This window comes from Sorex fumeus, unplaced genomic scaffold (assembly GCF_029834395.1).
Source record: "Sorex fumeus unplaced genomic scaffold, SorFum_2.1 ptg000207l, whole genome shotgun sequence".
NCBI lineage: Eukaryota > Metazoa > Chordata > Mammalia > Eulipotyphla > Soricidae > Sorex > Sorex fumeus.
This window is the reverse complement of record NW_026606264.1, coordinates 753,219-768,197: the sequence shown is the minus strand read 5'-3', so window position 1 is coordinate 768,197 and position 14,979 is coordinate 753,219. Positions and strand designations below refer to the sequence as shown.

The window sequence follows — 14,979 nt, the reverse complement described above, 5'->3', positions numbered from 1 at the left end:
CCCCGGGGCCAGGATCCCAGGCTCTGCTGGGACAGCCCTGTGAGCAACCCATGGGGGTCCCTGCCCCCACAGCACCGCAGAGCCCTGCAGCTGGGCCCCAGGTCCCCCAAAGCAGTCAGGAGGGGACGGCGGGCCTACCCTGCTCAGGCTAGCCCCTAACACCCACGAGGTCAGCAGGAATGTGGCCCACGGGGCTAAGTGGCTGTAAGTCTTCCCATGAGAGACTCAACCCGGGTCTTGGCACCCGCCCACTTCTCCAGCCCCTCGTCCCCAGGAATAGTGGCCTGGGGCAGCCGCACCCTCGTGCCATGCTGGCAGATGCCAGAGCCCTGCCCAGGGCTGCAGCGGGGAGATAACACAGGGCACACCTACACCCTCCAGGCGCCTCACCGCCCCCTTTCTAACTCCAGGGACACAGGTCCAGAAGGGAAGAGTAGTCGCTGGCCACGGGGGGTGCCCCCAGTGGACAGGGCTGAGCCAGGGCCCCTGGCCTCTCGCTGGCCCTCGTGAGCGGGGAGCCCTTCGACGGGGCACACGGGCCACCCCGGCCAGAACGACCAGCGCTGCACAACTGCCCCGAGATGTGCCAGGCCCGGGTCCTGCCTTGGAGCCGTCTTCGAGCCGGGAAAACCATCTTTGAAGGAGTCCCCGTGCACGGAAAGAAGCGTGTCGGTGGGTGGCGGAGAGAAAAGAAACCGGCAAACTCAAGAAGTGCCTTTGTGGGACCATCCCCCACCAGTCCCTTTCATTCAGGGACCAGAGGCTTTAATGAACAGTCACAGAAGGCCAGGCCGGACGTGCGGCGGGGAGGGCGCTGGTCCTGCACACGGCCCACCCGGGTTCCACCCCCGAGCACCGCCAGGAGTAACTCCTGAGTGCGGCGTTGCGAGGAACCCCTGAGCATCGCTGGGTGTGGCCCAAAAACAAACCAAAGCGATCACCCGAACAAACCAGTCAAGCCAGTGGGTCTGCAAAGTGCTGGATTCTCCCTCGGGAGCAGCAGGAGCCTCGGACCCCAGGCAGGAGACCCCAGGCAGGAGTCCCACGCACGCACGCGCACAGCAGGACGCATCTACTCGTGCAGCAGGAACCTCTTCACGGCGTCAGGCAGGGGCAGCACAGGGATGAGGTGCAGACGGGCCTTGCCCAGAGCGGCTCGCACGGCCACGCGGCACAGGTCCAGCAGGCTCCTGGGGACACCTGGGCAGCGGGAGGGGTACACGAAGGGCGTCAGCTCCTGGGGAGGGGGCAGCGCCGGGCTCCCCCGTCTGTGCCCTCCCCTTCCAGCATCACGGCGCCCGCTGAGCTGACCAGCACCTAGGGGGTTGGCGCCGTGTCCACTCTAGGGAGACCAATCAACCAACACGCTGTGTCCCCACAAGTCGGGCAATCAGACGGCCACAGCGTGGGCAGGCGGCCTCACGGAGGCTCTGAGGGGCGGCACGGGCCTCAGACAGGTCTGCGGCCGGCTGGCTGCAGTGTTGGGAACTGAGACGTGTCCACTGTGAAGGGCCTTTCTGGAAAATCGCCACCCTCAGCGCAGATGGGCTCGGCCCAGGCGGAGCTCACTGAGGGGTTCTTGCTGCCACAAGGCCCGCCCACCCACCCGGCCCACACAGCCACTCACTTCTCGCCTCCTTAAAGACCTGCAGCGCCTCGGGGTCCACCTTCCTTCTGCCCCTCGACTCGGGGCCCGCGGAGTCCCACTTGACCAGGCTGAGGTCGGCACCGAAGTCTACGAGCAGGCTCACAAAGGCCGCCTCGCAGCCGTGGCGCAGGACGGCGTCCAGGACGCAGCGCGGCGAGTCGCGGGGGAAGCCCTGCGTGAGCACGGGGCCGCTGCAGTTGAAGTCGGGGTTCGCGCCGGCCTGCAGCAGCAGCTTGAAGCACTGCAGGTTGTGGTAGGCGGCGCTGATGTACAGGGGGCAGACCACCAGCGACGTGAGCCGCCGCGAGAAGGGGGGCCGGCTGTCGGGGCTCAGGTGGTGGCTCACGTCCACGTCGGCCCCGTACCTGCAGGAGACAGGAAAGCAGCTTGCGGCCACTCGGGCCCCTGGACGTGGCCCGGGCTAGCCCCCACCCCCGCAGATTTGGCCCAAACTGGGGGAGCACAAGCCGCCCCCGCCCCTGCAGTCAGGGCCTGAGTTTGGGGAGCCCCGGGGAGCCCCTAGCACCCATGGACACGGCCCACAGATGGTGAGCACGGAGACCGCAAGTCTCCAGAGGCCCTACGGGATGAGCCCCATGTGACAGCAGAGGAATCCGAGTCCCTCACACTGACCATGAAGCCCTGGGTCCGACCCACAGAAACCAAGGCCTGGCCAAACGTGCGAGTCTGAGCAGGGTTGGGAGGGCAGGAAGGCAGGAAGGTGGGATGGAGGGCAGGAAGGCGGGAAGGCGGGAAGGCAGGTAGGCAGGTAGGCAGGTAGGCCGAAAGGAGGCGGGCAGGCAGGCAGGCTCTCACAGCCCTAGACGATAGGGGAGGGAACACGCTGCACAGCAAAGAGAAAAGCGGCTTTTCTCGGGCTGATTCGCCAGCGTCCGGAGGACAATCCAGCAGGCGCTGCAGCTGCTTCCTCGCGGCAGCCACGCCGGCTCAATCCCCAGCGCCCCAGAACCCCCTGGGTCCTGCCAGGCGCGATCCCTGAGCACAGAGACAGGAGTTAAGCTCTGAGCACTGCTGGATGTAGCCCCAAATAACCAAAAAAATTGCACTTTAGAATCATGCCCAGCCTACACGTGGCCCCTGAGCACCCACCGGAGTGGCTCCTAATTAGAAACGAGAGAGGAAAATCGACCAAGCTCCTGTCACGGATGCGCACACACTCCAGCATCTCCCACAGTGACTGAGGGGCACTGCACCACGAGTCCTCCTGGAAAGCAAGCGCAGAGCCAGCGCTGGACACTGCAGTGACGAAGCCATAAGTTAGAACCACCCGGACAATCAGGCCCATCTCCAGAGACGCAGGAGAAGACTAACACGCTGTGCGTGTGTACAAACAGCCTATGGGCAGGGAGGGACCCGGGTCCCTGACATGATCAAGATGAACCTCGAGCAAAAGCCAGGGACCCGGCCCAGGAGCCAGCCCTTCTCTGTGGGTGCAGGGACCTACATCAGAAGCCAGCCCCTCCCTGCGGGTGCAGGGACCTACACCAGGAGCCAGCCCCTCACTATGGCTGCAGGGACTTACGCCAGGAGCCAGCCCCTTCCTATGGGTGCAGGGAACTACACCAGGAGCCAGCCACTCCCTGCAGGTGCAAGGACCCGGACACTCTTTTGAAGGGTTCTGTGTGTCCGTTAGTTCTGGCCACACCCGGGCCAGCTCCTGCACACAGCAGACGCGCTCTCACCCACTGAGCTGAAGGTGTGAGTGAGATCAGACAAAAGGGAAAGGAGCTGATTGAGACCGACAAGGAAGGGGTGAACTGGCTCTGTTCTCTGAAGATGAGACTTGCCACGTGCAGTGAGTGCCAGGTGGAGTCACGTCTCCAAGGACAGCCGCCGCACTCTGGGGCCCCTGAAGGCCTCAGCAGTCCTGAGGTCTGGATGGGAAAGGAAGGGGAGACAGAGGAAGTGGCAGGGCGTCAACATGCAGGGCCGTGATGGAAACGGCCGGCCAACGCTTCCTCCAGTCTCCACAGCACTGTCCCCAGAGCCCACAGGAATGTCCCTGGGAGCCACCACAGCATCCAGGCAGCACAGGAGGCGGAGACAGGGGGACACGGAGACTCAGACAGTGTGCTGGCATGACCACTGCAGACGTTAACACCTAGGAAGCTGCAGAGCCCAGTGTGACATCCCAGGACATTCCAGGAGTGCGGAACTGGGGAGCCGCGTCTGTGGGAGAGGCTTCAGGGTGTCGGTGACTCAGGGCAGGAGCCGAGCTGCGGAGTCAGAGTCGCTCACTCATAAAAACACACTGGCCAGGGTCCAGCTCATTCTCATCCGGAGTGTTTTCCAGAAGCCCCCTTTAATATCGCTGGCACAGAGCCCCCAGGCCGCGCCACCAATCAACCTAACTGCACGCACAGACACCATCCCGACCTTTATACAAACACCAGCAGCGCCGATTTGGGGAATTTTCACTAACAAAAGCGACTCACAAATGCCATTATCCCTGCAGAACCTGGGTGGGGCGCAGGCAGAGGCCTGGAGGAGCTGTCCCCAGAATCCCACACACACCCCACTGAAATGCCCAAAGGGGCTTCCGGAACCGCACGGGATTCAGACTGATCCTACTCCAAAAAATCCCAGACTGACTTTCCCTCTTCTTTCTTTCTCCCACACAAGACCGTTTTACTCACCTACACACACAGTTCGTACACGATGGCTCAGAACAGCCCAGTAAGTGTCAAAGAACAGATCAAATTGAGTTTGCCAATCCTTAACTTTAAGTTTCCAGCCCGCTCAAGAAAATCGATGAACGATGGGAGGACAGTGACAGTGACGGCAAAAATAAATAAAATCAAGAATTAGAACTGAGAACTGGTTCAGAATCTGAATCTGCCTTTTATTCATTTTTCCAACGTACAACTCCAAAGACCCTAACTATCTCCTGGGTCTCGCGTGCCGGTCAGTCTCGCCAAAGCGGGAGGCCTTGGGGCCACCTTCTCCGCTACTGCGGCATCTCCCCTGTGGGCTGGAAGGCTCCAGTCGTGGCGTTAGCCTCAACACAACTGTGGGCGCACTACGCGTCAGCTTCTATAGAAAAGAATATTTCGGAGCCAGAGCCAGAAAGAAGATAGCGGGAGGGCGTCTGCCTTCATGTGGCCGACCCAGGCTCGATCCCCGGCATCCCATATGGTCCCCGAGCACCGCCAGGAGTAATTCCTGAGTGCAGAGCCAGGAGTAACCCCTGAACACTGCTGGTTGTGGCCCCCCAAAAAAGTAAAAATAAAAACAAAACTTAAAAAAAATCAATAAAAGAAAGTATCTCCAGTGAAAAAGGAGGCAGCAGGTCCAGTCCATCGGGAGCCCAACCAAAGCCATCTAATGGGTACCCACCTCTCCTCACACGACGCTGCTTCCCCGCCCAGCCCAGGGCCAAGTCCAGGCCAGGGAATCCACACCTGCCCAGTCAACATCCTTCCGGGCTGGGCACAGGGACTCCAGGTCCCTGCTCTGTCCACTGCACCCAGAGCCGGGAGCTACCCCTCATCCTTCCCATACTGAGAACTGCCCCTGACACTGTCCAAGGCCAGGACAAACTGCCACGGGGGGAGGAAGTGGGGAGAGCCTCCTCGGGAAAGGGAGCCCCGGAGACAGGGGGCGGACAGGAAGAGGAGCCCTAAAGACAGCCCTAGTGGGAAGAAGACAGAAACCCTCTCCGACACAACAGACACAAGACTGCCCATAAAATGAACGAAACGGGCTGGAGTGATACCGAGACTCCCGCCAGGGGAAGCCCCAAGTACCTCCGGTATAGCCCCAACCTAAACCAAACAAAATCCTTGAGCACCAAAGAAGGAGCGGAGGGGCCCGGTGAGGCAGGCGTGCAGGGCGTGGCTACCACAGGCCGGGCAGACACACCCCTCGCCATCTGGTTCCAGCGCCCACAACATCATCTGACGCAAAAACGTTTGGTTTTTCAGGGCTGCACTGCTACGGAGATCCCAGCCGGCCGAGAACTCAGCTTTCGATCCTCCCCTGAAGACCCCCAACAAAATGCTTTGACCCCCCCTCAAATATGTTTGCTTGGGGTTTCCTGGTTGTTTGGGGGTCGCACCCGGCAGAGCTCAGGTTACCCCTGGACCTGCACTAGGGAATCCCTCTAGGCGTGCCCGGGGACACCAGGCGGGCTGCACGCGAGGCAGTTTGTACTCTCTGCTCCCCAATCAGTATTCCTGACAACTCAGAGCAGCCTCAAGCGGACACGACTGTCCCTCACGATCCAAGAAACCAGCATTCCTCAGCCGTTACACGCGCGACCGGCACCTGGACTATGAGCCGCCCCGGAGCGGGACGGACCAGGGGGAAGCCAGCCTTGTGAACACAACAAACGCTCAGAACACTTTGGTCGGTTCTCCCCAGAGGTGCTCAGGGGCACGGGTGGTCAGACCAGGAGGGCAGCACCATAGCCTGCAGGTGGGTGGGCAGGCCCAGCGGTGCGGGGTTCAGCATGCACAACCTGGCCCCCAACCTCGCCGCCTTTTTACCGGGTGGGGCGCCCAGGCCGACCACGCACGGGGGTCAAGGATTGATCCCGGGCTGGCTGTGCAAGGCAAACACCCACCCACTCTGCTACCGCTCCAGCGCCGAGTTCATCGCCTTAACTGACACTTTCTCCATAGCCACAAAAACAAAGAGGAAACCAACTTCCCTGAGACCAATCTAAAGGCAAGGAGAGGGCTGAGCAGAAGGCAGAGCCCACAGCAGTCACCTGGACAGTCCACTGCCGAGCAGGAGGGACCGAACACTCAACTCGAAAGCTCAAGAATCAGTGACATGAATGTGACATGCAATCAAGGAAGGTGGGGAGCGTGAGAGAGAATCCACCAGGAAGCAGAGCGGGGAGGCCAGGAGCCAGGCGAGGGTGGGCCCCGGCCCCGACTGACCTGACCAGCACCTGCAGGATGTCGGCCCTGCCCACCCGCGCCGCGTGGTACACGGGCGTGCTGCAGTGGTGCCGGCTGCCGTTGGGGTCGGCCCCGGCCTCCAGGAGGATGCGCGCGCTCTCCAGATGCCCGTTCACCACGGCCATGTAGAGGGCGGTCTGGCCCTTGACGTCCACCAGGTCCACCTCGGCCCCCTTCTGGATCAGGAAGTCCACACAGTCGCCGTGGCCGGCGGTGGCGGCGATGCGCAGCGGCGTGCAGGGGAGCCAGCCGCAGCACCACACGGACTTCTCATTGATGCGGCTGGAGAAGGGAGCCAGGCGGTGAGGACCAAGGCAGCACAGCCTGAAGTGGGTTCCTCTGGCTCTGCCACAGCCACGCAGACCCCACCCGGCACCTCCCCAGCCACTGACAGAGGCACCCAGAGCAGCGAGCAGAGACCCTGAAGCACCAACGAGCCCCCAGCTCTCTCCTACAGCTGTGCTCCAGGACTGTCAGCAAGGGGCCGAGCACAGGGGGCAGGGGCAGGAGCCACGAGAAGGGGCCACGCGCCTGCCCCCTGCTCCTCGGGACTGTTGGCGGCCGGAGGCTCTCCCAGCCACTCCTGAAACCCAGGGTGCTCGGGCCGCCGCCCCTGCCGAAGCCAGCGCCCCGGGGGGGCCGGGAGCAGCTGGGGAGCGCAGAGCAGACAGTGGAGGGCACAGCGGGCACGCTGCCAGCCAGCGCCCACCTCTGGTAGCCCTCCTCCTGCAGCAGGCGCCTCAGGGTCTGCAGGTCCCCCACATAGGCCGCGTCGTGGAGCCGCGTGTCATCACAGTGCTCCAGCGGGTGGTCACAGAACTGCTCCCTCAGCCACTCCTTCAGGTTGGAACCTGCACTGGAGACGGAGGGCTCCTGTCAGCTCCGCGGACTCGGCGGGCAGGGCGCTGGCCTGGCACACACTGACCTGGGCTCAATCCCCAGCACCCCGGGGCATCCTGAGCCCGCCAGGAGCAAGCCCCAAACCCGCCCCCCACACATATCAAACTCTCATGTATCATCACCATCGCTGCGCTCCAGAAGCTTCCAGATGGGGCTGAAGCAATAGCACAGTGGGGAGGGTGTTTGCCCTGCACGCGGCCAACCCAGGTTTGATTCCCAGCATCCCATAGGGTCCCCCGAGCACCGTCAGGAGTAATTCCTGAGTGCAGAGCCAGGAGTAACCCCTGAGCTTTGCTGGGTGTGACCCAAAAGGAAAAAACAAAACAACACACACACACACACAAAAACAGAAGTTTCCAGAGCAGGGATAAACAATTCCTTTGGGGCCAGAGCCACAGCACAGCGCTGCATATGAGCCCCAGAGCCTGACAGGTGCGATCCCTGACAGCCGAGTCACGGTGTGGCCAAAAACAAACAAAAAGAATCCCCCCCTTTCTGGCACACTCCTGATTGCAAGTGTGAAGTGAGGGGGGGTGTGAATGAACCAGACCTACTGAAGATCCTAAACAAAATAAAACAAAAGCAAAGTGAAATTTTAAGCACATGTCCAAAATAAAATGACTCTAATTTCCAAGAACGCAACATCTTAATACTGGACAAACACACAATGGCCAGAATGTACAGAAGTACGCGTAAACACTCGGTGGCACACACGTCAGTACGTCTGAGGGCTGGAGCTTGGCCCACAACCAAACGGCCTCCTGAGCACCGCCTGCCCGGGCCAGGCCAGCCCCGGCAGTGCCCCCGGCAATGGGGAGCAGGGGGAGGGTGGCCCCGCAGGAGTGAGGGAAGAACACCTGATATTGGTAAAATTCAACACCAGACACTGCCACCTGTCTCTGTGCTGGTGTGGGAAAAGCCACAGCACAGTGGCCACAAGACGCTCCCCGGACAGTCGCTGAGGGCTGGCACATCGCCCGCGAAATGGTGCAGTGCCAGGACATGCAAAGTGACCCCAGATAAATGGGCAATTCCAACAAACTGGCCGGAGTGACAGCACAGCGGGGCGGGTGTTGGCCTTGCACACGGCTTGCCCAGGGTCCATCCCTGGCATGCCGTACCCTGAGCACCGCCAGGAGAGGTTCCAGAGTGCAGCAGAGCCAGGAGGAACCCCTGGGCATTGGCAGGTGTGGCCCCCAAAAGTCAAAAGGATTAAAAAAAAAAAAAAGGTTTCAAGGAATCTCTTTGGGCTTTTGCTATGAGATACGACCAAAAAAAAAAAAAAATCACGAGTTGATCTGTGAATAGGAAGACCCTGGCAGGAGTACCCTGAGCTGCAACAAACACGTTTTTGGGGACGCACTGGAGTGATACAGGAGGTTGGGCTCGGCGACCCACAGGGTCCCCTGCCCGGGCTGAGCTGGGCTGGGCTGGGCAGGGCTGGGCTGGGCAGGGCCACTGGCTGGGGGTGTGGCCCCAGGGATGTAAACAAGGACCGAGTCAAGATCAAGATGACAAAACAATTCCTGCGGGAATGTGGGAAAATAGGACCAAGGCTTTCAAGCGCCCAGAACGGGGGTCCCCAGAGGGGAGGGGGCCGGCGGGAGAGTGGTCGGCGCACGGGGGGGGGGGCCGCGGGGGGGGCGGGGAGTCTCGGGTCGCGCAGAGGGCTGGGGGGGTTGGACCCTGCGGGGGGGGGGGGGTGTCGGATCCCGCAGAGGGGGCTGTGGGGGGTTCGGGCCCCGCAGAGGGGGTCGGGCCCCCCAGCACCACCGCCGTCGCGGCCCCTGCCCGGGAAGGCGCGCCCGTCCCCTCCGGAGCCGCGGGCACCCGCGCAGCACCCCGAGGCCCCCCGGGAGGGGCTCGCGGCGCTGGGTGGTGGTGGGGGGGGGGGGGTCGGGGGTCGCAGGGCTCCTCCCACGCGCGGCCCGGCCCGTCAGCGCCCTCAGGGACCCCCGTCCTCCCGCGGCCCCGCCCCCACCCGAGCGGACTCGACCTCGGCGGGTGGTCGCGCCACGTTACCTGCCGACCCCGGCCCGGGCCGCAGCGCGGGGCCGCCGCCCTCCGCCATGGGCACCGCCAGCTCCGAGCCTCGCCGGAAGCTGAGCGACTACTTCCGGGGCGCGACCCCCGCGAGGCGACTTCCGGCCGGGCCCCGGACATCCGCTTCCGGACTGCGGCCTCGGGGGCGGGCCTTCCGCCGCGGCTGCTGCTTCCGCGCCGGCGCCTCGTGTCTGCAGACCCCGCAGGTCCCGGCCCCGCGGAGAGGCGGGCGGCTGCTCCGCGACACCGGACAGGCCCCGAGCCGAGGGAGGGTGCGCGGGGGACGCACAGACCCCGGCCTCACGCCCACCGGGAGACCGTGGGGCAGAGGTCAGCGCTGGGACACTGTCAGGCACGGCTGGATCCAGGCGCTCAACGTCCGACCTCAGCCTCCCCCCTGCCAGGCTGACCTCCCGCCAGGGGGTCTCTGTGACCTTTGACACGCGCCCCCAGGAGAAAGACCTCGCTGCCCACATCCCCACACTCCCGAGAATCCTCTGGAACCCTGTACACGCCCTGAGTTCCCGCCGAGACTGGCTCTCCTCCAAGCACTGGAGCAAGAGTTCCAGCCCGAGAGCTGGCCCTCCTCTGAGCACTGGAGCAAGAGTTCCAGCCCGAGAGCTGGCCCTCCTCTGAGCACTGGAGCTAGAGTTCCAGCCCGAGAGCTGACCCTCCTCTGAGCACTGGAGCAAGAGTTCCAGCCCGAGAGCTGGCCCTCTGAGCACTGGAGCAAGAGTTCCAGCCCCAGAGCTGGCCCTCCTCTGAGCACTGGAGCTAGAGTTCCAGCCCCAGAGCTGGCCCTCCTCTGAGCACTGGAGCTAGAGTTCCAGCCCCAGACCTGGCCCTCCTCTGAGCACTGGAGCTAGAGTTCCAGCCCGAGAGCTGGCCCTCCTCTGAGCACTGGAGCTAGAGTTCCAGCCCCAGACCTGGCCCTCCTCTGAGCACTGGAGCTAGAGTTCCAGCCCGAGAGCTGGCCCTCCTCTGAGCACTGGAGCTAGAGTTCCAGCCCGAGAGCTGGCCCTCCTCTGAGCACTGGAGCTAGAGTTCCAGCCCCAGACCTGGCCCTCCTCTGAGCACTGGAGCTAGAGTTCCAGCCCGAGAGCTGGCCCTCCTCTGAGCACTGGAGCTAGAGTTCCAGCCCCAGACCTGGCCCTCCTCTGAGCACTGGAGCTAGAGTTCCAGCCCGAGAGCTGGCCCTCCTCTGAGCACTGGAGCTAGAGTTCCAGCCCCAGACCTGGCCCTCCTCTGAGCACTGGAGCTAGAGTTCCAGCCCGAAAGCTGGCCCTCCTCTGAGCACTGGAGCTAGAGTTCCAGCCCGAGAGCTGGCCCTCCTCTGAGCACTGGAGCTAGAGTTCCAGCCCGAGAGCTGGTCCTCCTCTGAGCACTGGAGCTAGAGTTCCAGCCCCAGAGCTGGCCCTCCTCTGAGCACTGGAGCTAGAGTTCCAGCCCCAGACCTGGCCCTCCTCTGAGCACTGGAGCTAGAGTTCCAGCCCGAGAGCTGGCCCTCCTCTGAGCACTGGAGCTAGAGTTCCCAAGAAACATGGGAAAGGGAACAGGAAGGGGCGTGAGGCCAGCGGGCACGGAGCCCTCCAGCCCGGGCTCGGCTTTCCCCAGAGATGTCCTTTCCCTATGAAGACGACATGGGGTTGATTTTCTTTTCTCCAAGGTCATGAGCCGGAAACAGCCCGGGGGCGGGAGAGACCGTCGGACCAGGTGACACAGCAGGCCCAGGGCAAGGCTGTTTCTGAGCCCCTGAAGCTCGGTTGTCCCTGCGGGATCCGCGCCAGACTCCCTTCTGCTCCGCGTTGGAGAAGCACTTAGGGCGCGGGCCAGCCTGCACGCGGCTAATGGCTTTAATTACATCCTGTGCGTTTCCTTTCCCAGAGAGGGAAAGCGTTCTCGGGAAATGCCCGTAAAAGCACGGGGCCAGGAGGCGCCTGTTTCCTCAAGGAAGTCTGTTTAGTTTTAAGTTCCAACTGCACAGCACGGACCGCAGCCCCCGAGACGGCCAGGCCTCACGGTGCGAGGGACAGGTCGGCCGAGAGCAGAGTGGTGTCTGCGCCCCACCTCTGCTGCCCGTTCCCTCATAGCCAGAAGCATCATGCGAGGCAAGGAGAGAGGCTTCAGAGGTGCCCCTCGGAGACGGTGCACAGGGGGCAAAGGGGGAGCCCTCCCGCAGCTCACTGGCAACCACTTGGCCCTGTCACTTACAATCATCTCACCCCTCATTGAGGGTCCCCGAGACAGGTCAGTGGCACAGCGTATTCTAGCAGGTGCAGACTCCGGGACCCAGGAGCACAAGTTTGAAGGCCGTAGGAGGGGGGCTGTTGGTCTCAATCCTGGCACAGGAGGAACAGCCCCCCGAATCCCACCCCAACACACACACACACACACACAAACACACACACACACACACACCCCAGAGCCTCAGCCAAACACTCAAGGCTGGGTTTGGCAAATGCGCTCAAATCTTCAACGGGGGGGGGGAATGAGGGGGCTTGTCTGGGCCTCAGGTTCAGGCGCTCCCATCTGTGCACATATCCTTGCTCCGGGCCCTCCCTGGCCCAGGGTCCGAGTCCCCAGAGCGTGCAGCCGTGACATCCGCTCCCATGGCAGGGGACATGCACATCCAGGTGCACAGGCTGAGGCCACAGCAGCACAGACAGCCTTTGAGGTCCTGGGCCTGTCACAACCCATCACACCCCACACACTGTTCGTGTGACCTGTCACAGGTCTGTGCTCTGGACACGAGGCTTCCGGGGGCGCAGGCCAGGCAGCAGCGGATGAGAGACCTGAGCAGGGACCCTGCAGGTGACCCACATCATACACGGCCGAGCGCGGTGGAGGGTCTCGCCATGCTCCCCTCCCCTGCCTGACCCTAGCCCCGCCTGCTCCTTCCGCTTTAGGGGCTCCCCTTGAACCCGCTCTTCTTACCAGAGAGGCCAGCTGACCTGGCTTCAGGCGGCCACTGAGCAGACACTCGGCAGTCAGTAGGTTCTGAAAACTGGCACATTTCCTTCCTCCGCTGTGAAGTCGGGGTACGCTGACATCAGCTGAAGTGGGGACCTGCACCCACTAGCTCTTCCGCACCCGACACCACCCAGTTGGGAGCTGCCAGCACCAAGGGCTCCGTGGGTGGCTCCGTAGGCGGCACCCCAAGACCCAAATCTAGGGGCGCTGTACCATACAGGGCTGCTGAGCAGCTCCGGGACCCGGCACTGGGCACAGGCGATCCCTGTGCTGGCCAGAGAGAGCTTGAGGGTCACTTTGGATCACTCGCTGCATTGCCTCCTCATGGGGCTCCTGGAAAGTCCAGGGGCGAAGACGCAGACGGGGCTGGCACTGTCAGGAGTGCCCCTGCCTGGGGAAGGACCCCGACACGTTTCCTGTCTACGTCACATTCCCACCCACCCCATGCAAGGCTCAACAGGGACCCTCAGCCCCAAGGACACTGGGATGTGGGGAGAACCCGCCGGGCATGGGGCCCAACCACCCCCTAACCTCTGGCCCCAATGCTGTGGGTCGGGGGCTGATTTTTCTCCTTAACAAGACAGTAAAATGACACGGAAAGGAGACTTCTGCAAGGAGCACCGCTATGGTGCTTAGCGGAAGCTAAAGATAAGAATCAAAGTGAAACGCTCTGTCCAGGCAGCGCTGGGACAGTGCTGGGCACCACAAGGAGCCAGTGGGGACAAGCAAGCCAAGAAAAAACAGCTCGAATTTTTGTCTGAATCGTTTTTCCTCAAAGGTTGAAGTATTTCCTTTGGATATGCCCTAGTGCCTTTCTGATTGTTTTCATTTGACTTTAGGCCACACCCAGCGGTGCCCAGGAGTTACTCCTAGCTCTGCCCCCAGGGATCGCCCTTGCAGGCTCAGGGGCCAGAGGGATGTCAGGGATGAAATGAGGGTCGGCAGCATGCAAGGCGGTGTCCTCCCTGTGGCCTATCGCTCTGGCCCCACCAGTTCAACTTTTAAACTGAAATCCCTACAGTTTGATCTCAGTCCTTCTCCCAAACTTGTGAAACTGAAATAAAGCTTAAAAGAGATGCGACCATTCCCCTCAGAGGGCTCTCAAGGTGGGACACAACAGTGGGACTGGAGCAGCCCAGGCAGGGACACGCAGTGACCACACGCAGTCTCCCGACACTGGAGCACCCTAAGATTTCTCAAAACCACTTCACCTGTTCGGACTTCCGTTTACACAGAAAAGTGAAGTGTCATGCTAGGAGTGAAAACCTGTGGATTCCCGAAATTCCGTAGGAAGAAAAACAAAATGCACGTTTCAAAATCGGAGTTTAGATGCATATACATTTTCTTTTCAGGTGTAAACTAAATTACACAACCCAAGGCTTAGAGAAAAAATACGTGATCATCTTTAATGATTCATGTATAAAACAAAAATAAACTTTATGATACGATTTGACAGGCTACTTCATACAAAATCTTACTGGCATACAATGTGTGTCATTTTTTTTGGAAACACAAAAGTTCTAGCACAGATACAAATTCACGAAAAGTGGCGCTTTAACTGGAAGAACAGAGGTGCAGACCGCTGTGCACATGTGGCTGAATGTGCTGGTGGGCTCACGCACGCAGCAGATGGCGGAGTGTGTGCGGTGCTGAGGAGAGACCAGCTTCCCAGCGCAGGACTTGGGCAATTGCTTGTGAACTACCAAGCGGGGCACAGGCCCACATGCAGAGCCCCGATTCCGCACCCTGAAGAGCATGGGGCTCCCAGCAGGGCGAGGCGGGGAGCCCTGAGCAATGCCGGGGACTCCCCCTTCCCCACAGGGAAAAGGAACTAAACCATGCCATTTGTGGTAATCCTTCAAGAAAATGTTTGGGGATCATCCAAACACTTAACATGTCAGCTTTGGTCTCTGATGAGCAAGATGAGAAAACGAGAGAGTCAGGTCCAGCAGGGGTCTGCGTGGTGGGACCCCCCAACACCAGTGAAGGCCAGAACCGGCACTTAAAGTATGAGACATGGGAAAAAGGAAATAAAAACCAGGTTTTAAAGACCCTTTGCTTTAAAAAAACAATTTCCCCAAAAATGGTAACATGAAAACATGTTGGGGATCAGAACATCCTTTCAGGAGCAAGTGGCCCTGGACCACCTGTGTCGGGGTGCCGAGGGCGGACCCCAAAACTGGGCAAAAAGGTTCTTCTTACAGAGAACAGGATTCCCACATGGGGTCCACCTGGGCCTCTGAAGGGGACCCTGGGCCCAGCAGGGAGAGGGGACTGCAGCCCGACAGCCACAGCCTGCACACTGTCCACGGGGCTGCGTTCTCCACTTGGTGATGGAAGCCCGAGCAAGAGGTAAGAGGGACCATTCAGGAAAAGCTCCAAGAAGCCGCGTGGACACGACCTTCAGGGACAAGAAAGGGCGCGTGCTCCTCCCAGAGAGTGGACGCTCCCTGCCCTGGGCCCACTACAGACTGCGTGCTTCCAGCCTCC

The 14,979-nt window shown here is 61.3% G+C and overlaps 1 protein-coding gene across 1 annotated transcript; it reads right to left on the bottom strand.

The window, feature by feature from the left end:
• Positions 1–752: 752 nt before the first annotated feature.
• Positions 753–9,995, bottom strand: ASB1 (ankyrin repeat and SOCS box containing 1). The gene is made up of 5 exons (XM_056108355.1): positions 9,499–9,995; positions 7,286–7,432; positions 6,556–6,858; positions 1,628–2,013; positions 753–1,200 (listed from the first exon to the last, which is right to left on the bottom strand). The coding sequence occupies exons 1-5, from the start codon at positions 9,993–9,995 to the stop codon at positions 1,073–1,075; spliced, it is 1,461 nt and encodes a 486-aa protein (XP_055964330.1). The 3' UTR covers positions 753–1,072.
• Between the last annotated feature and the right edge of the window lie 4,984 nt (positions 9,996–14,979).